The following is a 25499-nucleotide window of genomic DNA, read 5'->3' as shown; positions in this document are numbered from 1 at the left end:
TGTTTTGTTTTGGGTATTTTTTGTTTTTATGGTGCCGATCCTGGGGCTTGAACTTTAGACCTCTTGCCAGATAAAAGAAATAGTCAGTGAGGCAAGGGTATAGGCAGTGGTCATGCTGGTGACTAGCCACACTGTGCAGCTTGTAACCTTGATCACCCTTTTGTTTATAACACCTTTTGTTTTGAAATCTTCGGGTATATCCCCTAAGGAGGGAATCAACATTTAAGTCCTAAAATTCCAATAGTGCGAATAACTGTTATTAGATTAGGATTTAAAATGTACATTTTCATACCTGAAGTACCAGGATTGGTATAGAAGCAGGATGACTGAGAGTATAAAGCCTCATCACAAAAAAGAGGATCAGTCAGGAGTTTGGTCTAGTGGTAGAGTGCTTGCCTAGCATGCACGAAAACCCTGGTTCAATTCCTTGGTACCACCACATACAGAGAAAAAAGCCGGAAATGGTTGGTGCTGAGGCTCAAGTGGAAGAGCTCTGGCCTTGAGAAAGTCCAAGGACCGTGCTCTGAGGCTTTGAGCTCAAGCCCAGGAATGCCCCTCCCCCCCAAAAAAAAGGAGGATGAAGAAAGCACAGAGAGCCAGAGATGGGGGGAGGTGAGGGGGTACACAAGGAAGGAGGAAAGGAAGAGAAAGAAGGAAAAGGGAAAAAGGAAAGGACTCAGTTGGGCACTGGTGGTTCATGCCTAAGAAGGCTGAGATCTGTGATCACAGTTCAAAGCCAATTCAAGCAGGAAAGTCTGAGACTCTTGTTTCCAGTCATAAAAGGAGCCATGGATCAACCAGTAGAGAGCTCTATCCTTCAGCAAAGATGCTCAGGGACAGTGACCAGAACTGGTATGAGCGCGCACACACACACACACACACTGAAATACTCCACACTTGTAAGACTTTTGCTTTGTCTGTATGGTTGTTGTTGTTGTTGTTGTTTTTAAGATTACTTTAGGTGTTACTGCATTAGTAATTGGGAATGGGTTACAGGGCAGTAATGACTTTTTTGGTTTGTTAATAAATGGTCTAAAAAGACAATCCTGTGTGTTCTTTATTTGGTATGTTTCTAGGTGGAATTTGAGGAAGATATTGAGAACATTTATGCTTTTTTCTCTTAATGAAATATAAATCTTTAATGGGCTCTTACTAAAGTTGTTTTCTTAGCTGTTGAAAGACATGTCATAATAGAAAATTGGTATTTTCCTTCTCAGCTGCTTTTAAGATGTTACTAGTCTGTTCATCTGTCGCTATGTCTCTCACTCTCCCTCTCTCCCTCCTTTTTTTCTTTCTTTCTTTTTCTTTCTTTTTTTCTCCCTCTCTCCCCCTTCCCCCTCTCCCTCTCTCCCTCTCTCTCTCTTCCTCTCTCCCTCTCCCTCTCTCTTCCTTTCTCTCCTTCCTTCCTTCTTTCTTTCTTTCTTTCTTTCTTTCTTTCTTTCTTTCTTTCTTTCTTTCTCCCTCTCTCTGCCCCTCCCCCTCTCCCTCCCCCTCCCCCTCTCTCCCCCCCTCTCTCTCTCCCTCTCCCTCTCCCCCTCTCCCCCCCCCTCTCTCTCTCCCTCTCCCTCTCTCCCTCTCCCTCTCCCTCTCCCTCTCTTTCTTCCCCTTTCCCTCTCTATAACTAATCTCTTAAAGTTATGTCTTACTGGGGAAGAAAAGAAGCTGAGAGTTAACATACTAAATAAAAAAAAAACCAACATTCACCAATTATTTAGCTCTTATACCTTGATGGTCAAGTAAAAATCTCTATTTGATTTAAAGAATTATTTTATTTTGATTTGGTTTGGTTTGGTTTGTCAAAGATGTAGATGTCAAGTTATTTGTGTTTGTTCCATAGCAATGATAAGAAAAATTTTGCTTCTCTCTGTGCCAAATCTTTTATATCTCTAGGCAACAGGAAAGGATAAATTCACAGAGGGAAGAGATAGAAAGACAACGGAAAATGTTAGCAAAGCGGAAACCTCCTGCCATGGGTCAGGCCCCTCCAGCAACCAACGAGCAGAAGCAGCGGAAAAATAAGACCAATGGAGCTGAAAATGAGACGTATGTTCTTATGGACATAAACTGAGGCAACGCCCTCCCCCCAAATCCAAATATCCTGTTGAATGCCAGTGGAATCAGTTACAAATTACAGATATCTTTAGGGTTTAAGATCTTCAGTTCATATTAATGGTTTTGTTCAGCTCATATAAAAACCATTAAAAAATTAAGTGGTTTACGTGGGGTGCAGTGGCTCATGCCTGTAATCCTAGCTACTCTGGGGCTGAGATCTGAGGATCATGGTTCAAAGTTGACCCAACACAAAAGGACCTGAGACTCTTATCTCCAGTTAACCTCTAGAAAACGGGAAGTGGGGCTTGGCTCAAGGATAGGGCAGTAGCCTTGAGTTGAAGAGCTCAGGGACAGTGCCCAGGCCATGTTCAAGCCCCATGATCCACCCCCCCCTCCAAAAAAATAAAAATAAAATTACTCTTTGATTTTTGACCACCCATAACAAATATGATGTCAGTAAAAATTACTGTTTACACATGACTCTTGGTTATGGTAAACTAGTGTATTACTATGACTGCCTAGCTGCTATTTCAAACTGAAGAATGTACTTTGTTGGTCAAAAAAACCATTTGTCTAATAACAAACTTAGGAATAAGCTTGCAGGGGGGAGCTGTTGTTTGAGGAAAAAGACATTTTTATAATAAGCTTAAAAAAAAATAACAACAATAGTACCTTAAATTGAATTGCAGTTTTTTGGGGGCTTTCTCTCTACCACTTGAGCCACAGTACCACTTCTGGCTTTTCTCTATGTATAGTACTGAGGATTCGAACCTGGGTCTTTGTGCATGCTAGGCAAGCACTCTACCACTAGGCCACACTTCCAGTCCCAAGTTGCAGTCATTTTAATTATTTGCAATTATCTGACATAGGAAGGGTCAAAAATCCTGAGCATAAATGACTTTATTTTCCTTTTATTTCTCCCTTTCTTTTAGTTGAAAGTAAATTTTGTTTCCAAAGAGAAGAACATAATATAAAGCATTATATAACTTACTAATATGCCTTTTTAAAATGCTTTTGTATCAGTTCACAAAACACAATTTATAGTCCACTTCAGAAATATTACTGATAGTATTTCTAAAAACCTCAGAAAAGCGAATTCTTCTGTTCCAGTAATGCCAGTCCTTACCCTGTATATATATATACTTGATGTATTGGGAAATCGTTTCTTTGCATTCACTTAATAAATCTATGTTGAATGCTTATTTTAATTAGACCCTTTTTTTAGGAACAACCGAGTTTGAATTTGAAGATAAAGCCCCAATTTAGGACTTTAGTTAACTTAGGAGAAGTGAATTGATAAATATAGTAGTAAGAAGTAAACATCATAATCCAGCCACTGGTGGCTCATGCCTGTAATCCTGGTTACTCAGAAAGCTGAGCTCTTAGGACTGAGGTTCAGGAAAGTCCATGAGACTCATATCTTCAATTAACCATCAAAAAAGCCAGAAGTCAATCTCTGGCTTAAAAATGTTAGGATCAGTAAGTATCCAGGCCCTGAGTTCAAGCCCCAGTACCACCAAAACAACAAAAGAAAACAAAAACCCGAAACAACCAAGTAAGCTAAATAGTAGTGCCTGCAGTCCTACCTGCTGTGGAGGCTGAGGATCACAGTTCAAAACCAGCATCAGTAGGACAGTCCATGAGAGTCATCTCTGATGAATGACTAGAAAACTGTAGTGGAATAGTGGCTAAATGATGGAGCGTTAACCTTGAGCTCAGGAATAGCATTCTGAATTCAAGCCCCATGTTTGGCCAAAATAATAATAATAAGAAGAATAAACATACTAAATTAAGTTTGAAAAAGGTCTTCATACAATTATTTTAAAACTAGACTATAAATGTAAAGGATTTTCTTTCTAAAAGTCCAAATAGGAGTCCAAATTTGAAAAGTTCTCCAGATAAATGAATCTGATTAATATATTTTAGCCACAGAATAATAATTGAAATTGACTGTAGGCCAGGAATGTGTCAGTAGGCAGTTGCTGCCTAGAATGCAGTGTAAAATGCATGCTGGAAGGCTTTTAGTCTGGTTTTTAATTTAAAAGTGTCTATGACTTGGCTTTTTCCCTTGACCAGAAGCCAAAACAGGTCTTTCGAGTGGGTCACATTATCTTGTTCTGTTATATTGAATCTCTTGCATATGAAAAGAATTCTTGTCTATAAGTTTTCTTTTTTTTTTTTTTTTTTTTTTTTTGCCAGTCCTGGGCTTGAGCTCAGGGCCTGAGCACTGTCCTAGGATTTTTCTCAAGGCTCGAGCTCTACCACTTGAGCCTCTATGTATGTGGTACCGAGGAATCGAACCCGGGTCTTCATGCATGCTAGGCAAGCACTATACCACTAGGCTAACTCCTGGCCCATTGTCTATAAGTTTTCTTTCTTTTTTTCTCTTTTTTGGTATTTCTACCTCTTTGCAGTGAAAATGTAACAGTCCTATTAGATGTATTTGTTCTTACCCATTCTTTGAATTAAACCTCAAAGGCTCTTTTATAGCCCTTCCTGCTGGAAAATGGCTGTTTCACGCTGCTATTTAGATTGTGTCTCAACAGTGAGGTCTAAACCTTGAAGTCTCACATGTGTGCTTCTAGAATGTGAAGCAGGTAGATGGAGAAGAAAGATAGCACTTCTTGTTCATTCTTGAGATACAAGAATGACTAGAATATATGGAACATGAAATGGGCCATTATCCCTCAAGTCAACCCTTGAGAATTGGTTCAAATAGAATTTTCAACATCCTTTTCAAATTCTTATAAATAGATAATGCTTTGTTGTTCTTTGTTCCTCTTTAGTTTGTTGTGCTTTGTTCCAGTGGGTGAGTTAAGGGGTTAATATTTCTTGCCCAAAGTCTCATGGCCAGAGTCTAAATTTTGAATTCTAATTTTCTACTATATCTTTCTCCTGGTTATTAGAGTCTAGAAGGCTGGATGTCATGGCACCTGTCTGTAATCCCAGTTACTTGGGAAGTTAAATAGGAGAATCATGAGTTTTGAGGCCAACTTAGGCTACATGGCAAGACCCTGTCTTAAAACAAACAGGAAACAAATGTCTTGGAAATTACCAAGAACAATTAAGTTAGTTGACTTATTCATCCTTAAAATATTTTTTAAAGAATTTATTAACATTGATTTTTACATCATATTTCAAATGACATGTATAACAAACAAGTGTTCAAGAAGGGAATCTCTATATACAATCACTGGCACTTAGTTTTTAGAACATAATCAAAATTAGGTTAAGGGTTTCTATATCATAGATACATATTAATTTATGAAATAAAGCATATCTATAGTCATAGGTTTTTTTTTTTTTTTTTTTTGCCAGTCATGGGCTTGAGCTCAGGGCCTGAGCACTGTCCTTAGACTTTCTCAAGGTTAGAGCTCTACCACTTGAGCCTCAGCACCCCTTCAGGCTTTTTTTTCTATGTATGTGGTACCGAGGAATCGAACCCGGGTCTTCATGCATGCTAGGCAAGCACTTTAACCACTAGGCCAAACTCCCAGCCCCAGTCATAGGTTTTTATGTCTATGTAGTTGTGTTTATATTTCCAATACCATGTCTATAGCATTGGGTATGCAAATATTGAGTCCTCGCTCTTGTACTGTTTAGATCTAATAGCCGCATATTAAGGATACCATGCGACTTCTGTTCCTTTGGTCTTGACTTGTCTCACTCAACATGATTCACTCTAGATTCATCCACTTCCCTGAAAATGCCATTATTTTATCTTGTCTGTTGGCTACGTAGAATTCCATTGTGTGTGTGTGTGTGTACCACATTTTCTGTATCCATTCATCTGCAGTAGGGCATCTGGATTGTTTCCATCGCCTGGCTATTGTGAATAGTGCAGGGATAAACATAGCTGAGCAGGTGTCCTTATCATATCTTGGGTTGTGATGTTCAGGGTAGATGCCCAGAAGTGGTATGGCTGGATCGTAGGGAAGGTCAATTTTCAGTTCTTTAAGAAACCTCCACACTGCTTTCCAGAGTGGCTGAACTAGTTCACAATCCCACCAGCAGTGTAATAGGGTTCCTTTTTCTCCACAACCCTGCCAGCAACTGTCTGAGTTCAAAATCTTGCCCATTCTTGTTGGGGAAAGGTGGTATCTTAGGGTTGTTTTTATTCACATTTCCTTTATGACCATGGATGATGAACATTTTCTCATATGCTTTTCTGCCATTTTATTCTCTTCTTCTGATAAGTCTCTCTTTAGTTCCCTTGACCATTTAGTGAATAATTTGTTGTGTTTGGGAGGGATTAGTTTCTTGAGTTCCCTGTAGATACTGGATATTAACCTTAAAATATTTTTAAGATAGGGGCCGGGAGTTTGCCCTAGTGGTAGAGTGCTTATCTAGCATGAACAAAGACCCAGGTTTGACTCCTTGGGACCACATACATAGACAAAATGCCAGAAGTGGTGCTGTGGCTCAAGTGGTAGAGCTCTGTCCTGGAAAAAATCTAAGGAGAGTGCTCAGCCCCTGAGTTCAGTTCCCAGGACTGGCGAAAAATAAAATAAAATAAATAAATAAATATATATATATATATATAATTTAAGATAATCTCTGAGTTTTTACCTAAGTAATATATAACAAAACTAATTTAATAAATAATGTAAAAATTTGGCTCAGTAATTTTTATGTTTTACAAGTTAAACTCTTAGCTTTTGATTATTCCTCACATGTAAGAAATCATAGAAGTTTCTTCTTGCCAGAGGACTGCAAGATACTTTTTCTTTGTTGGTCATGGGGTTTGAATTTAGGGGCTGGACACCGTCCCTGAGCTTTTCTCTCAAGGCTAAGAGTGCTCTGCTACGTTGAGCCACAGTGCCACTTATAGTTTTCTGGTGATTAATTGGATGTAAGAGTCTCGTAGACTTTGCTGTCTGGACTGTCTTTTCATCTTTTTAAGTAAGAGACCAAATATGTCTTTTTCCTCTCACTCTTGGGGCTTTAACTCAGGGCATGAGTGCTGTCCTTGAGCTTATTCACTTAAGGCTAACAGTGCTGTACTACTTGAGCCACAGTGCCATTCTTGGCTTTTTCTCTGTGGTTTATTGGAGAAATGAATATCATGGACTTTTCTGTCTGGGCTGGTGTCAAACTGTGATCCTCAGATCTCAGGCTCCTGAATAGCTGTGATTATAGGTGGGAGCCACTGGTGCCCAGTTGGAAACAAAATAAATCTTGTAGCATACTTGAGTATTTCTATTTAAACACATTATTTCAAGTAAATTGTTGGATTTTCTGTTATTTTTTTTCAGGTTAACATTAGCAGAATACCATGAGCAAGAAGAAATCTTCAAACTCAGATTAGGTCATCTTAAAAAAGTAAGTATATAGTTAGCCTATAAACCTGTAAGTAAACACATTGGTTGGTATAAAGTGTTTACAAATATATTCATGGAAATATGCATATTCAAAAGAGAGTTCAAATTCTATCACACCTTAGAAAGGTAAAGTCAAAGCATAACAAAATAGGTACCGGGAAATGGGTTCTTGTGAGAGGTAGGAAAGGGGAAACAGCAGGTAGAATTCAGCTAAGAATTCAATGTATATATTATACAATTAAGAAAAGTAAGGGAAGGGTTGGGCTGGGTGGGTGAGAATGTTGAAAAGGGTGAGATAGTGATCATAAACTGCTTTAAGTGGCAACTCCTTTGTACAACTAGTTAAAGATAATTAAAAAAAATAAACTGAGCCATTAGTCCAATAAAAATGAATAATTATTGAAGACTTTTTAAGAAAAAAAAGTAAGTATGGTAGGAAAATCTTCCCAGAGAAAATATGATTTCTCAAGGAGTTCTCCCCACCCCCACCTCCCCATCTTAACTCAAGGCCTGAGCACTGTCCTTCCTTTGATACTTTTGGCTTAAGGCTAGCACTCTGCCACTTGAGCCACAGCACCACTTCCAGCTTTTTCTATGTATGTGGTACCAAGGAATTGAGTCCAGGTCTTCGTGCATGGTAGGCAGGCACTCTGCCACTAGGACAAACTCTTGGTCCTAGAAAATGTGATTTTTATTTTACTTCTGGCACAGAATCTATTTGGTCACTTGGGCAAATATAATAGCATCATATGAAGGCATCATAATATGAAGACATCATAAATATCAACTGTTACTATATGTAAGGATAGTAATGATTTCTTTAGGTTTTCAGGTCAATTCAAGCCTCCCAGTGAGAGTACTTCTTTCCTCAGTGGACATTAGTAGATTAATCTGTCCATATTACAATGCTTTATAAGTGGCTGTCCCTGTAGAGCTTAAATACATGGAGCACAGGATTCTGAAGTTAATGTTAAAATTCTAGTACTCTTTTAAATCGCATAGCAGCTGTTATTTTTGGCGTAAAGTAGCTGTAGAGAAAACATTATTATGCCAACCATCATGTAACGGAAAGACACCAAACAGAACTGTTGAGAGTTATTTGTTTACTTTTGAGTTTTCTTTTGTTTTGTAAGATAGTCTTGTTATCTAGCATAGGTAATCCTTGAACTCCTGATACTCTGCCTCAATCCTGGAATTATAAAGATGGGTTACCATGCCAGCCTAAAATGTTTCTTTCTTTTTTTCCTTCCCATTTTTCTGATATTGGAGATCAAACTTATGGTCTTTCCGGGTGCTGGTGGCTCACACCAGTAATTCTAGCTACTTCAGGAGGCTAAGATCTGAGGATGGAGGTACAAAGCCAGCCAGGGCAGGAAAGTCCATGACTCTTTTTTTTTTTTTGCCAGTCCTGGGCTTGAGCTCAGGGCTTGAGCACTGTCCTTGGGCTTTCTCAAGGCTAGAGCTCTACCACTTGAGCCTCAGCACCACTTCCGGCTTTTTTCTATGTATGTGGTACCGAGGAATTGAACCTGGGTCTTCATGCATGCTAGGCAAGCACTTTTACCACTAGGCCAAACTCCCGGCCCCAAGTCCATGACTCTTACCTCCAATTAACCACCAGAAAACTGGGGGTGGCAATGTGGCTCAAGTGGTGGATGAGCTGAAGAACACAGGGCAGTGCCCAGGCCCAGAGGTCAAGTCCCCCCACGCCCCCCCCAAAATACAAATAAATCTAGGACCTTGAATATATGCTAGACAAGTACTGAACTACACCCCCATTTTCAAGAACATCCTATACTTTTTAGAATAGTAGTGGTCAGTAAGCATTTAATAACCCGCTCTTTGCGTGTGTGTGTGTGTGTATGTGTGTATGTGTATATGTGTATGTTCGTGCATATGTGTACTTCATGTATTAGTTAATATCTTTTTTCCCACTGGGTTCTCAGGCACTAAGTTAGTAGAACTTAAGACACAAGTGTAAAGCATACTAGAGAAAGAACTAGAAGGCACAGAGCTAATTTTTGTAAAAAGTATTTACATGCCCATATGTAAATGCACAAAACATTTGTGAAGAGTTAACACAGACGCTTAAAATGGTTTATGTCCAGGCAAGTAAACAGGAGAGGAGGATTTAATCTTTTTTAGTATGAAATATTTTCCTTTAGATTTTTACAAGAGAAATATATTTCATTTCTCTAAAATGAAATTGTGCAGTTCCCTATAGTCTGTTTTCTTTCCTTTTCAGGAGGAAGCAGAGATCCAGGCTGAACTGGAAAGGCTAGAAAGAGTTAGAAATCTACATATCAGGGAACTAAAAAGGATACATAATGAAGATAATTCACAGTAAGCATCTTGGGATGTATTGGGATGGAGTTGCTAAGCACTTTCTGACATAAATGGTCTAGAATAATATTTTTCTTTAATATAAGTTTGGTAAATGATTTTCATGGTATATTTAGTTCTTTTGTATGTTTAACAGTTTTGTTAACAAAATTATGATCTGCTTTAGTTTAAATATGTAAATATATTTTATATACGAAGTATGTATATACATATATGTATATATACACATACACATGGCATTTTTAAATAAGTAGAAGTTTCTGAAACTATGTACAGCATTGCAACTCTAAATGGGTGGGGTATATACTGTTCATATTATCTATGGAGCCTTGAAAAAGGGAAACACGGCACAGTGTAGTATTGTAGTATATTAGGTTGAGATGACATCTAGTTTCCACATAACTCTTAAGGGCCTTTTGGGTGTTGAGATTTTTAAGTAAAACTCTTTACATTCCCATTAATTAGCCAGCACTAGTAGCTCACACCTACAACTAAGATGTGAGGATCACAGTTTGAAGCCATTCAGAGCAGGAAAGTCCATGAGACTCTTCTCTCTAACCACCAAAAAAGATGGAAGTGGAGCTGTGACTCAAGTGGTAGAGTGCTAGCCTTGAGCAAAAAATCTCAGGGACAGTACCAGACCCTGAGTTCAAGCCCTAGGACCAGTACCCCAGCTTCCCCGCACCCACGCGCCCCAAAAAAGAATCCCATTAATTATAAATTAATGTCCATTTTTGTTTATAAGTCATTTAAAGGCCTGAATATAGGAAAATTAAACTAGAGAGAGAGAGAGAGAGAGAGACTTTATCATTTACTGTTCTTTCTCACATATGTTTGAGTTTGAAGCTTTTTTTTTTTTTTTTTTTTTTTTTTTTTGCCAGTCCTGGGCTTGAGCTCAGGGGCTGAGCACTGTCCTTGGACTTTCTCAAGGCTAGAGCTCTACCACTTGAGCCTCAGCACCATTTCTGGCTTTTTTTTCTATGTATGTGGTGCCGAGGAATCGAACCCAGGTCTTCATGAATACTAGGCAAGCACTTTAACCACTTGGCCAAACTCTTGGCCCCTGAAGCTTTTTTTTTTTTTTTTTGGCCAGTCCCTGGACTTGAGCTCAGGGCCTGAGCCCTGTCCTTGGACTTTCTCAAGGCTAGAGCTCTACCACTTGAGCCTCAGCACCACTTCTGGCTTTTTTCTATGCATGTGGTACTGAGGAATCGAACCCGGGTCTTCATGCAAGCACTTTACCACTAGGCCAAACTCCCGGCCCCAATTTGAAGCTTTTTTTTTTTTTTTTTTTTTTTTTTTGCCAGTCTTGGTTTGAGCTCAGGGCCTGGGGACTGTCCTTGGATTTTTCTCAAGGCTAGAACTGTACCACTTGAGCCTCAGCACCACTTCTGGCTTTTTCTAAGTATGTGGTACCAAGGAATCGAACCTGGGTTTTCGTGCATGCTAGGCAAGCACTCTACCACTAGGCCAAACTCCCGGCCCTTGAAGCATTTTTTAACATAGCCAAAACCTTCTTGTTTGTCCATTGTCAGACATGGCTTACTCCTTTGCCAAGTGTCAAGTACCAGTACTTGACATTCACAGAGACATCTTGTATATCAAATATGGTGCTATGGTGCTAAATGTCTACATTCTTATCAATTTTTGGCCAGTTCTAGGACTTGGACTCAAGGCCTGGGCACTAACCCTGAGCTTCTTTTTGTTCAAGGCTAACTTTGTACCACTTGAACCACAGCACCACTTCTGACTTCTTTTTCTGTGTATGTGGTACTGAGGAATTGAACCTACACTTCATGAATGCTAGGCAAGCACTCTACCACTAAACTACATTCTCAGCCCTATCATTTGTAACATACAAAAAAGAAAACAAGCTTAGAGAAATTTAGTTTGACGAAGAGTCCATAACAAAGACTCAAATTTGGATCCATCTAATACAAACCACTTCATTGCATTTGTTGTTGTGCCCCCCCACCCCCGCCACTCCAGGCATGCTACTCTGTTAAGTCAAAATGCAGTGATTTTACGATTAAGATAAATGCTGTTTTAAGATCAGAAAAGCAATATGTTAGATTTTTGTTTCTGAGACAAAATACCTGAGAAAACAAGGACGGAAACACTTATTTTGGTCTATAGTTTAATAGTCACTTGACTTCGTTGTTTTGGGCTTGTGGGTGGGTAAGACATATGACATTTTGGCCAAGAGTGAATAGCAGAGCAAAGTTACCCTGCATGGGAACTGTGAGTGATTAGATAAAGGCACACTCAATTACTGTACTTCCACTAGGCACCATTTCTTGATAGCCCAGTTGTCCTCATGATCCACTTGAAAATAGGGACAGCAGTTGGGGGACTACACCTTTGAGCCTTTGGGACCATTTTCTATTTGTTGTATAACATATATGTTAAATTTTATCAGAATATGCCATTTCTTCATAATATTGTTAGGCAAGTGACTTGGGGTAGGATCCTGGTTTTTGTTTGTTTTTGTTTTGTTTTGGAAGGGAGGGGGGTTGATCTTGGGGCTTGAACTCTGGGCCTGGGTGCTTTCCCTGAACTCTTCTGCTCTGTCACTTGTGCCACAGCTACACTTCCAGTTTTCTGGTAGTTGATTGGAGATATGAGTCTCACAGACTTTCATGCCCAGTCTGGCTTCACACCGTGATCCTCAGGTCTCAGCCTCCTGGGATTACAGGTGTGAGCCACTTGTGCCCAATTGGATCCTGTTTCATTTTATGACACTAGGGTTTGAATCCAAGGCTTTACACATATTAGCAAATATGGTACCATGTATCCATATCCCTAGACCATGTTTTTCGGGACAGGTACTTGCTATTAAGCCAGGCTATCCCTGAATTCATGATTGTCTGCCTCTGCCTCCTGACTGCTAGGATTACAGGCAGGCACCAAGATGGAATCGCATTTGTAGAATATGCTGGAATCATAGCTATTCTGTCTTAAAGAGAAAAAAATGAATTGGATATGGTGGTGTATGTAGATCTATAACCTCTACGTTTGGGAGACTGTAGCATGAACTCAAAGATAGTCTGGGCTACATAGAAGATTGTCCCAAAAATAAAAATAACAAGTACAGAGGAGGAAGGAAGAAAGTCAGAAATAGAGAAATGACTCTACATAGACCATACATCTCACTTTGTAATTATCCATTTTGAAGGCAGAAAATACTGCCTTTGAATTTTACTCTATATAGTTTCAAAATGGTAAGAGTATGTGATTCTTAAATCCTTTGGAAGAGTTAAGTAGCAGTTTTGAGCATTCATCCTCTAGTCTAAAACTACTTCTTATTTTGTAGCAGGAGAGCTAGTAAGAATGACAGAAGATCTAATTGTAGCTACTTATACCTCTGGCTCTGTAGCCATCATGGTTTGTTGCAGTTTTACTTCCTATTTGAACCATTAAAAGCTCTGCTTGACTTCAGAGTGTTACATGTTCCCTATTTTCCACAGATTTAAAGATCATCCAACGCTAAATGACAGATATTTGTTGTTACATCTTTTGGGTAGAGGAGGTTTCAGTGAAGTTTACAAGGTAAGTATGATAACCCAATACAAAGGCTATCACTAGTTTGGAAGATATGTGATAACAGAATAGTGATAACAGTGGGTTAATAATCCATGAGTTGAATTTAAAAATGTTAAGAAGCTATCACTAGGAAGTTTACTTCCAATAAATTTTTCAACTTGGAAAAATTAGTAATCGACAAGACAAACATACTTGGCTTTGGTACAGGTATTGGGACTTGAACTAAGAGCCTTCTGCTTTCATTCAGCCTTTTCTATTCAAGGGTGCCCCTGAGCCACACCTCCACTTTTGGTTTTATGCTAGTTAATTGAATGTAAGAGTCTCTTGGGTTTGTTTACCTGGACTGGCTTTGAACTTTGATCCTCAGATCTCAGCCTCCTTAGTATCTAGGATTGTAAGTGTGAGCCACTTGTGCTTGTTTGACCCCCACCCCCCCCCCCCCAATCCTGGGACTTGAACCTGAGGGCTTTGGTACTGTCTCTGAGCATTTTGCTAGTGCTCTACCATTTGATACACTGCTACCTTTCTGGCTTTCTTTATGTTGGTTAATTGGAGATAAGAGTCATGGATTTTTCCTGCACAGGCTTTGAATGACAGTCCTCCTGTCTCAGCCTCCTAAAGAGCTAGGGTTGTAGGTGTGAGCTGCTGGTGCTTTGCTTCTCCAGCTGATATTTTACCAGCTTTAAATATAGCTACAGATACACATATTTCCAGCACCTGGCTATAAAATGCAGAATTGGTTTATTAAGTGGTTATTGCTGCATAACTATGTTCATCTGTTTACTAAAGCATAATATTTATTCTGAGGTGACTTTGGACCATAAGAATTTTAGTATATGTGAGAAGCTTTTCTCTTGTTTATTTTTTTTTACTTTTTTTTTTGTAATGCTACGAGATTGAATCCAGGGCCTTGTGTACATGCTACGCAAATGTTCTACTGAATTATAGCTTTAGCCTGTGAAATCTTTTCTCTTTTTTATGGGTCTTGGGGCTTGAATTCAACCTGGGCGCTGTCCCTGAGCTCTTCAGCTCAAGGCTACCACCCTACCCCTGGGTCTGGGCATTGTTCCTGGGCTCTGTAGCTCTGGCTACTGCCTTACCCTTGAGCCAAACCCTACTTCCCCTTTTCTAGGTTAATTGGAAATAAGAGTCTCGGGTCCTTTTGTGCCCCTGCTTGCTTTGAAGCTTAATCCTCAAATCTCGGCATCCTGAGTAGCTAGGATTATAGACATGAACCACCACATTGGCTAGCCTGTGAAATCTTTAGCATAAATAAAAACTTTCATTTAGGTAGAAACTATAAAATCTGATGCTTCACTAGAGATCAAACCAAGGACATCACACATGCTAGAAACACTCCAACCGAACTACACTGAGACTGTTTTCTTTTGTTTTTTTTTTGTTGTTCATTTATTTATTTATTTATTTATTTTGCCAGTCACTTGAGCCTCAGCACCACTTCCGGCTTTTTCTATTTATGTGGTACCGAGGAATCGAACCCAGGTCTTCATGCATGCTAGCAAGCACTTTAACCACTAGGCCAAACTCCCGGCCCTTGTTCCTTTATTTATTTATTTCTAGTCCTGGGGTTTGAACTCAGGGCCAGGCTGAACTTTGTTCAAGGCTAGTATCCTATCACTTAAGTGACAGCTTTACTTTTGGCTTTTTTGGTAGTTTATTAGAGAAGTGTCATGAATTTTCCTGTCTCTGAATCACAGTCCTCAGATCTCAGCCTTCTAAATAGCTAGAATTATAGGCATGTGCCACTGGCACCCTGCTAGTAAGTTAGCTTTTAATCAAGACCTAAGAATCTAGCGGGGGGAGCCAGTGGCTCATGCCTATAATCTAGCTACTTGGGAGGCTGAGACAGCCTGGCAAGAAAGTCTATGATACTCTTATCTCCAGTTAATCGTCAGAAAACTGGAAGTGGCTCTAGGGCTCTAGGTGGTAGAGCACTAGCCTTGAGTAAAAGAGCTCAGGGACAGGGCCCAAACCCTGGGTTCAAGCCTCATGACTGACTGAAAACAAAAGAACCTAAGAACCTATACCCTTACTCTGCCAAAGCTATGCACCCAACTCTTCAGGACTGGGTGTTTGTTTGCTTTTGAGATAGAATCTTGCTTAGGCTAGCCTCAAAACTCACAATCCTGCTTGTTAAGGTGACTAGCTTCAAGCCTTGTTATAGCTAGAAACTATTCACTCTATGTCAGGATAGAAAGTAATTGCAGGGCTACCTTTTGTTTTTTTTTTTTTTATTTATATTTTTCTCACACCTGTAATCCTGGCTACTCAAAAGGCTGAGATCTGAGGATCAAGGTTCAAAGCCAGCCCAGGCACAAAAGGACCTGAGAGTCTTATCTCCAGTTAACAACTAGAAAAGGGGAAGTAGGGCTGTGGCTCAAGGGGTAGAGCACTAGCCTTAAACTGAAGAGCTTAGGGACAACGCCCCAGGCCTAGGGGTAGGGCAGTAGCCTTGAGCTGAAGAGCTCAGGAATATCGCCCAGGCCCAGAGTTCAAGTCCCACAACCAACAAAAAATAAATAATAAAAATAAATACAGTGTACCAAATTACAGAGTTTTTGGAAACAGTTATGCTAGAAAGTTGCATCCTGAGGAGTTTTCTCTATGAGGCAGGCAGTGTGAGTCCTCTAGATGGATTAATTTTTTCCTTTCCTTTCCTTTCCCTTTTCCTTTCCCCTTTCCTTTCCTTTTCCCTTTTCCTTTTCCTTTTCCTTTCCCTTTCCTTTTTCCTTTCCTTTCCCCTTCTCCTTCTCCTTCTCCTTCCCCTTCCCCTTCCCCTTCCCCTTCCCCCTTCCCTTCCCTTCCCTTCCCCTTCCCCTTCCCTCTCCCTCTCCCTCTCCCTCTCCCTCTCCCTCTCCCTCTCCCTCTCCCTTTCCCTTTCCTTTTCCTTTCCATCCTGGAGCTTGAATTCACGGCCTGGGCACTGTCCCTGAGCTTCTTTTGCTCAAGGCTAGTATTCTACCACTTGAGCTACAGCACCATTCAGTCTAGCTTTTTCTATTTATGTGGTACTGAGGAAACAAATCCAGGACTTCATGAATGCTAGGCAAGTACTCTACTACCAGCCCACATTCCCAGCCCTCCTCCGGATTTCAAAAGCAGGAAGGCTTTCTGTTGGGGCATGTGAAGTCCTAGTATCAGCTGAAGGGGTAATAGACAACCTAAGGGAGGAAGGTCTGATAGGAGGAGGGCACTATCCAAGGAACATTGCTGGGAAAAGCAGGGTTAGGCATGTGCTGGCTTTCTGTTTGTGGTGTTTGCTTGGTTTGTCTTCTAAACCCCTTGGTGCCAGTGCGTCTGGAGACTTCTAAATTATCTAATCACAGTTTCAAGATGATTGCAACACTGAAGGAATTATGTGATCTGTTGTCATTTGCTGATGTTTTTATTTAATATTTTGTATTCTGAACTTTGTATTTATCTGTTGTCAGTTCTCAAGCATTCTTGTTAATGTTTATTCATAATACAATCTATTCCTTTTCTTTATAGGCATTTGACCTAACAGAGCAAAGATACGTAGCTGTGAAAATTCACCAGTTAAATAAAAACTGGAGAGATGAGAAAAAGGAGAATTACCACAAGTAAGTGATACTAAAGTATCTGATTTTTCCCCCTAAATTTAATAATAACTTTGAACATAGTGCCAAGAGATCTAGATGTTTGTTTTGTTTAATCTTCCTAATTGCCCTTGGATATATATTTGAATATACTTTACCTCTTACTGATGGGGAGAAGTGTAAACACTATTTGAGTAACTGTTCACTGGCTGTCGAACAGAACCCATGCTTTTAACTCCCTTTTCTATTGTATCTAAAAATAGCTACAATAAACAAGTAAGCCTCAGAAACTATTGCTATGGGTATATAGAAACCAACTGAGAGTGTCCCTTAATAGTCTGGACCCTGGAACGCTTCTTCCTCAGTCCTTTAGTTATATAGGACACAATGGGGGAGGGGGCTTGTAGTGTGCTTCAGTGTTTGTGCTTGATTTACTCAGCCTTTAGTGCCATGCTCCTGCCCCAGCATAGTTTGCCCATTTCAAAATTCTGAGTGTCCCTTATCTCCATGTGTTTGCTTATCTTCAGAGTGTAAGTGGAGTGCATCCTCTTTGGGATGAGAGGTTTCAGAGGGTGTTTTCTTTAGAGATACAGCTGTGAATTTCTTTGTTTCACCAGTATCAAGTTTGTCTGCAGCTTCAGAACACCAGAGTTCAATGGTTCATTTGCTTTGGGAGCCCCAGACTTCATTTTCCTTTAGGTTTCCCACTGGGCTGTCCTGTGTTTTCATGTGAGAGGTACATATATTGAATGAGACACATCTTGCCCCTGAAAGAAGGAAACAAGCTCCTTTTGATAGAAACAAACACCTCTTGATGATAGAGACACTCAGATCTGTGCTTTTTCTCATATTTCAGGGACAGAGATGAGGAGAGCGAAAAGCCTTTTAGTTGACTTCTAAGTCTTTAGAGGAAACCCAAGTATTTATTTTGTTATAAGACAGTTCTTGGGACCTAAACCAATGCAACTCTTACTTTATACCTGGTACTTACCAGGGATTCTCATCCCATCCCCATCCCACCCCTACCACACACACACACACACACACTCACACACTTTTTTTTAAATTGAGTGATATGATTTGAACTTGGGGCCTTGTGCTTGCTATAAACAATCTCTTTGTGACTTGAGCTGCACTCTGAGCCTATTGGCAGTGGAACCCAACTTTGGACTCCAGAGAGGTTTTGTGCAATATTAAGAGAAATTAGGATTAACAGAGGTAGGAAGAGGGGGTGATGGGTACCTTCACGTAGTTCTGTGCATGTGTGACAAGCAGATGCATTATTACAAGTGCATTCCAGTCACTTGAAGTCTAGGAAGAATGGTATGCAGTAGTGCATGCCAGGAGCATTTTGGTGAAGAAAAGCACACATTATTCAGGCCATTTATAAATGAGAATTATCACTTTTATATTGAGGCTTGTAAATGGCTAATAGTGTCAGACCAAGTCATCGTTAGTGCTTTTTCTGTAGCTTACCTGTGCATTGGCCTCTCTATACCAATTGACTGAATAATGGTCAACATTGAAAATACAGCTTCTATACCAAGGCTTGTACATATTTTTCTATTTTACAATCCAGCTTTTAGGCTGACCTTAAGAAGACCCTAGTAATTTCAGGAGAGCTGTCAGCTGATCTAGACTTTTCAGACAGGAGTTACCAGGCTATGTCCCTACTAAACACATTTGGATAGTGAGTTTTAGCCCTGGTGGGTAGGATTGGGGTCTGTCAGGGAAAGCAAGTCTATCCCCTTTGCCCTAGCTCTGCTGTTCCAGCACAGCTGCCCATTTGCCTTCTGACTCTCCCTTCACCAGTAGGACTCAATGTACCTCCAAGAGTGTGGAAAGCCCTCTGGTCAGAGTTTGTTTCTCAGTTGACAAACACATCGGGGAGAGAGTGTGCAAAATGATTCTGACCTTCTTGCTTGGGAGGAATTTTTCAACATTTCTACTTTTCTTTGAAAGAGTTTACTTTGTAAGTGATAAGAAGTCATTATGAATTTTAAGCAATAATAACGGTGAATTGGGTGTCATTAACACATTTGCACATAAAGAAGGCTTAGTTCAAACATACAACATTTGGAAGAACGCTTCAATAATGTTTTGTTAAACACTGAAAAATAGTACCTTTGGTATGGGGTAACCTTATAAAATATAAAAATGCTATTCCTCTACATAGTACTGTCTTTTAAAATTGTATTTTCTTTCATCAAGGTACTTTCCCAGGCCCGTTTGGAATCAGATCATATGGGTTAAAAAAAAAAAAAAAGGAAACTTAGAATTGAAAAATTCTTCTTTTGTTGAATGTTCAGTTCGATTTTACCATCCTTTCCTCTTTTCCTTCTTTTCTCAAATTAAAAAAGGCTAATTATATTACTTTTGCATTCAAAGAATATTAGTTACGGGGCTGGGAGCATGGCCTATAAAGTTACCTATCAAAAGTTTATAGTTGGGGCTGGGGTTTGGCCTAGTGGTAGAGTGCTTGCCTAGCATGCATGAAGACCCAGGTACGATTCCTTGGTACCACACACATAGAAAAAAAGCTGGAAGTGGTGTTGAAGCTCAAGTGGTAGAGCTCTAGCCTTGAGAAAGCCCAAGGACAGTGCTCAGGCCCTGAGCTCAGGCCCAGAACTGGCAAAACAAAACAAAACAAAAGTTTATAGCTAAATCAGTATATTCTTGTATGAAACTTCTAATTTCCTTTTTATTTTTCTTTTTGTCGGTTGTGGAGCTTGAACTTGGCCTGGGCTCTTCAGGTCAAGGTTAGCATTCTACCACTTAGCCACAGCGCCACTTCCAGTTTTCTGGTGGTTAATTGGAGATAAGAATCTCACAATTTACCTGTTCTGGCTGGCTTTGAACCGGGATCCTCAGATCTCAGCTTCTTGAGTAGCTAGAGTTATAGCTACTCAGGGCTGAGTAGCTACCAGCCCTGGCTGAAACTTCTAATTTTTCTAAAGTGAAAGCAAGGGTTTTTAAATTTAAATTGTATATCTACCTGTAATAGGCTAAAAGTGTAGAGGGTCTCTCCTGCCTTAAGTCTCCATTCACGATGTGCATTGATCCCTTGGATGATAACTGAAATGTTGAGCATGTATGGAACTACCCAGTCAAACCTGGCTGTGAATTTACTAGTAGCTGGTACTCTACCAATGGAGCCAGCCTCTGGCTATGAGATTGATGTCACTGAGTAGCTACTGCTGCCAGTGAGGCTTGGCAGATTCCTTCAATGGTGAGGATTTTGAAAGATTGTTTCTTTGATTCTTGGTTTCCTCTATTTTCTGTTCTTTCACAGAGAAATTGGCTTGTCCTTTGAAATGTACAGGATAATTAATTGCAGAGTTAAAAAGCATTTTCAAGTGATTTCTGATTTGAGCAATGATCTGCTTATTTTTTAAGCATCAGTACACCACCCTCGCCCCCTCCAGCCCCAATGTAATATTATGTAGAATCTTGATATATTCAAAAAGATAGCTGCAATGGGAGGGAAAACCTGGGAAGGAGCCAGGGAAGGGATGATACTGTCCAAAAAGAAAGGTACTCTTTACCTGACTTACATAACTGCAACTCCTCTGTATATCACCTTCATAATAACAATGAAACCATATCAAACAAACCCAAAACGGCAGCTATGGTGCTACCTTGGTAAAGGGCTTGAGCCAAAGCCGTGTATGCTTATAACTAAGGGGTGTTTTTCTGAACTTTGCACCCAAGACAAGTAAACCATAGCTCTGGGAACGAGGTTCTTGCTTACTCATGCAGTAAGGGTCTCACACTACTCTGCCATGTTGGCCCATTTTTTTCTCTATAGAAGATGTAACAAGGAAATGAAACATTAAAAAAGTAAAGATTGCCCAGAGTGGCAGCTTCAAAAATAAGCCTAAAGTTTCCATCAGGAAAGTTTATTTATTTTTTTTTTTTAGCTTTTCCTTAAACAAATATTTCTAAACTAGATCATGCAGAATTGCCTGTTTATTTAATTTTTATTTATTTATTTATTTATTTTTATGCTTTTTATTTTAGAATGAACCTGAGGTCTTGCACAAGCTGGGAAATCTACTAATCTATATCTCTAGCCCAGTTACTGTTGTTAGAAATAGCTCAACTTGGGATATTGGAGTGTGATGTCAGAATAAGGACACCAAGTCAAAAGGAACTTGGCAGGGCAAAAAGCAAGCACACAGAGCAGGCAGGCTTCTCCCTTTTTAGCCTTAACTCAGTGGGCCCTGCCCCTCTGCTCACACTGGCTGAGTTAGGTGTACAAGCTACAAACAGATATGGCTTAATTGACAAGATATAATTAAATTCAAGGAGTCTCCAATAGAATGTCTTAATTAAAATGCAGCAGGAAAAGGATATAACTAAGATGTAACTAGCAAGGGCCAAATCACCTGGCCAAAGCAGGAACTTCTCAGAAAAAGAATTCTCACAAGATTAACAGAAGAGAAGCAAACTACTTGGATAGAAAAAAAAAAAAAATGTTGGGCCGGGAATTTGGCCTAGTGGTAAAGTGCTTGCCTAGTGTGCACGAAGACCCGGGTTCAATTCCTTGGTACCACATACGTAGCAAAAAGCCAGAAGTGGTGCTGTGGCTCAAGTGGTAGAGCCCTAGCCCTGAGAAAAATCCAGGGACCGTGCTCAGGCCCTAAGCCCAAGACCAGGACTGGCCAAAAAAAAAAAAAAAAGAAAGAAAGAAAGAAATGCTTTTCTCACACTATTTTTGTAAATAAAATCTAAATTCTTGGCCAGGTGCCTGTGGGTCATGCCTGTAATCTTAACTACTCAGGAGGCTGAGATCTGAGGATTGTAGTTCAAAGCCACCCCAGGCACAGAAGTCAGTGAGACTTTTCCCTCCAATTAACCACCAGAAAACCGAAAATGGTGCTGTAACTCGTTGGTTGAATGCTAGCCTTGAGCTGAAGAGCTCAGGGATAGCTTCCAGATTCAGAGTTCAAGCCCTACAACCAATCCTGCCCCCCCCCAATAAATAAAAACTACCAAACACTTGAAAAATTATTGGTAATTATACTGCATGAATATATTCTGTTATTTGAAAATTCAGTATTAAATGTCATATTATGCCATACATTTTTGTTTATAATCTTAGAAAATTATTTTAAGGCACAAAAGTACTTTTAAATTCATGTTAGATTTGTTCCAGGATCCCCCACAGATACCAAAATACTGTTTATTAAGTTCTTCTTTTAAAATGGCACAATGTTTATAAAACCTGTGTGCACCCTCATGTATGACACTCTAGAGAACTTACAATGCCTAATACAACATAAATGCTATTTAAATTGTTGAAAAGTCTGCATACTCAATGCAGATGTAATTAAGTGAATGTCCATGATTTGTTGATCCATATTAAAGAGGTGTGTGTGTGTGTGTGTGTGTGTGTGTGTGTGTGTGTGTGTGTGTGTGTGTGTGTGTGTGTGTGTGTGTGTGTGTGTGTGTGTGGCTGTCCTGGAACTTGAACTCAGGGCCTGAGTGCTGTCCCTGAGCATATTTGCTGAATTTAACTCCACCACTTGAGTCATAGCTCTACTTTGGACTTTTGTTTATTTAACTGGGTATTGGAGTCTCACAGACTTTCCTGCCTGGACTAGCTTCAAACTATGATCCTCAGATCTCAGCCTCCTGAGTAGCTAGGATTACAGGTGTGTAATCAACGTATTAAATTTTTCTAAGAGAACATTTCTTCCCCCCCCCTCCCTTATTGAAATTAGGTAATTACATGCATAATTTTTATATTCACACTGATAGGGATCATTATTCTGATTTATACAGCTTATGAATAATATAAAATGCATAGGACTCAAGTTTTACATAGGAAGGAAGTTTAACTCTTCAAACATTATTAATAAAATTATTTCTTCCTGATCAGGTGATACATACATTTCCTTCCTGTTGCTTAGTATCAGCTGTTCCCTCCCTTCTTCCCATTCCCTCCCTCCGTCCTTCCACTGCCCCTGAGTTGCTCAGTTCACCTTCTACTTATTCTATGCCCTCTTCCCATCTTCCTACAGGTGTGTACTTGTTTGCACCATGTATGAGGTGGAGGACAATAGGACAAGTTAAGATGTCCTTTGTTGCCCCATCCTTGGGGCTCCCATCATTATATACGAACATTTCTTTATATTTCAAATTTCTATAAATTTTACATTTGTTGGAACAAAATACAACAAGCCCTTTTTATTTGTGATTTTTTCTTTTTTTTTTTTGCATGTAGCTTCAATCTAACATACTTGCCCAAAAAGCAAAAGACCAAGTTCGGTAGATTATGCTGGGCAATGTCCCTAAGCTCTTCAGTTCAAAGTTAGTGTTCTACCACTTTGAGCCAGAGTGCCACTTCTGGTTTTCTGGTTGTTAATTGGAGATAAGAATTTCATGGCCTTTAGTGCCTGGGCTGGCTTTGAACTGTGATCCTTAGATGTCAGCCTCGTCTGTAGTTAGGATTATAGGCATGAGCCACCGGCGCCTGGCTCCATGAGACTCTTATCTCCAGTTAATTACCAAAGGCCAGAAGTGGAGCTATGGCTCAGTGGTACAGTGAGCTGAAAAAGCACAAGGACAGCCAACACATAGGCCCAGAGTTCAAACAACAACAAAACAAAAACAAATGATAAAACAGCAATAGCAGAAAACTACCAAGGTTGACATCTATTCATTTAACCAATATTCAAGTAATATATACTCAAATATATACCTATAATTTTATCAATAGTGTTCTCAAATGCCTTCTTCATTTTTTGTTCTGTTTACAGGCATGCGTGTAGGGAATACCGGATTCACAAAGAACTGGATCATCCCAGAATAGTTAAGCTGTATGATTACTTTTCACTGGACACTGACTCGTAAGTCGACTCCATTTACCCTAGCAGTGAAATCAAGACTTATGTGAGATCTTTGGCAATTTTTTTTTTTTTTTTTTTTGCCCGTCTTGGGCTTGAGCTCAGGGCCTGAGCCCTGTCCTTGGACTTTCTCAAGGGTAGAGCTCTACCACTTGAGCCTCAGCACCACTTCCAGCTTTTTTCTATGTATGTGGTACGGAGGAATCGAACCTGGGTCTTCGTGCATGCTAGGCAAGCACTCTACCACTAGGCCAAACTCCCGGCCCATCTTTGGCAATTTTTAAGTAATCCTCTATATTATTACCTGGCATAGCAAGTAAGTTCTCAAGCCTGTGGGCTTATCTAAGAGTTTAGGAACATTACAAACATTTAGAAAATGTTTCTCTGTAGGAGCCTCGCCTGAGTTGGAAAAACATATCCTAGATGCGGTCTACTGGTATCTCCTTAGCCTCCTAGAATGATTCTAGGAGTTTTATTCTGTTCAACCAACAGCTGTGTTAGATGGCATAGACAACGAGCCCACATTTAGACTTACCCCAGAATTCTTGCGATTTTCCTTTTACATTGAGGAGCTCTTGTACCAAGCGTATAATGTGTGTTTCTGAATGTCATTCAAAAAAAAAAATACCTTAGGTAGAAAGTAGGAGAGGGAGTAACCTGTCAGGTGACATCGCTTTGAGTAGACTCCTTTCTTTGAGTAGGGATTCTTCTGACCCCTAAAGTGTAAATAGGAAAACCATTTCAAAGATAAATATAATGACTTGCTCAGTATCTTCTGTTTAAAATTATTTACAAGTGTTTAGCTATTGTGATTGAGTTGATTCCATACTATTCTTGTAGCTTTGTTCTTCCCATTTGTGTATGATGAATTTTCACCAAAAATAAGTCAGACCATAGTTTGATTATTAAAAGTGAGGTTTTGTTTCTATGCTTCATGCTGATCATAGAATTAGTCCACCATTGTGAAAGTCTGTCTCAGATTGTAGCACTTCGGATCAGAGACTATACTCTAAACACCCCAGCACTAGTGCTGACCGGCTTGCCCTTTCCCTGCTCTATATTAAGGAAGGAAGTTCGCCCTTGTAGTTTGTGCTTAATTACTCATATGTCAGTTGCTGTCCATCTAGGTTCAGCTGAGTTTCCTTGGTAATGTGAATTCTGGTTGTACTGTCTTCCTCTGATTACTGGTCTCGGGTTGTTAAAGGCTTCCTGCTGTAGATGATGGCTGGGGTGCCTCTCTGGCCAATTTGTCTTCACAGATCTTCCATCATTTGTGTGATCAGTTTCCTGAATTAAAACCTGTTTTCTGTCTTAAACACTCAAGTGGTTTTTATTTTCTTGCTAGACCTGACTGATTGACATGACATTGTTAGAACCTTAGTTCAAAAGGTAATAATATCTCAGGGCTTGCCGGGATGCTCAGACACCCTAGGATGCTAAGGGGGATACCTGTTTGTTTGTTTGTTATTTATCTTTGTTTTTTTGGTGGGGGGGAGGGTCATGGGGCTTGAACTCAGCCTGGCACTGTCTCTGAGCTCTTCAGCTCAAGACTACCACCCTACCCTTGAGCCAAGCTCCACTTCCCATTTTCTAGAGATTAATTGGAGATAAGAGTCTCAGGTCCTTTTGTGCCCCAGCTGGCTTTGAATCTTGATCCTCAGATCTCAGCTTCCTGAGAAGCTAGGATTATAGGCATGAGCCACCGTGCTCAGCTACATTTGCTTTCTATTTGGGCTTAAATTGTGGGCTTGAGTGCTTTCTCTGAGCATTTCTGCTGTGGACTAGTACTTGAGGTCTACTTTTGGCTTTTT

General features: G+C 39.9%; 1 protein-coding gene across 3 annotated transcripts in view; it reads left to right on the top strand.

The window, feature by feature from the left end:
* Positions 1–25499, top strand: part of Tlk2 (tousled like kinase 2) — a 107294-nt gene that overhangs the window by 69287 nt on the left and 12508 nt on the right. For all 3 annotated transcript variants that reach the window (XM_090349984.1, XM_090349983.1, XM_090349985.1), the window contains 6 exons: positions 1891–2043; positions 7308–7374; positions 9619–9716; positions 13184–13265; positions 16770–16861; positions 23602–23691. In XM_090349984.1, coding sequence (XP_090206110.1) covers positions 1891–2043; positions 7308–7374; positions 9619–9716; positions 13184–13265; positions 16770–16861; positions 23602–23691 — 582 coding nt within the window. The remainder of the gene's footprint in view (positions 1–1890; positions 2044–7307; positions 7375–9618; positions 9717–13183; positions 13266–16769; positions 16862–23601; positions 23692–25499) is intronic.

This window comes from Megascapheus bottae, chromosome 17 (genome assembly GCF_031878675.1).
Source record: "Megascapheus bottae isolate mThoBot1 chromosome 17, mThoBot2.hap1, whole genome shotgun sequence".
Lineage (NCBI taxonomy): Eukaryota > Metazoa > Chordata > Mammalia > Rodentia > Geomyidae > Megascapheus > Megascapheus bottae.
This window is presented reverse-complemented; position numbering and strand designations above follow the sequence as displayed.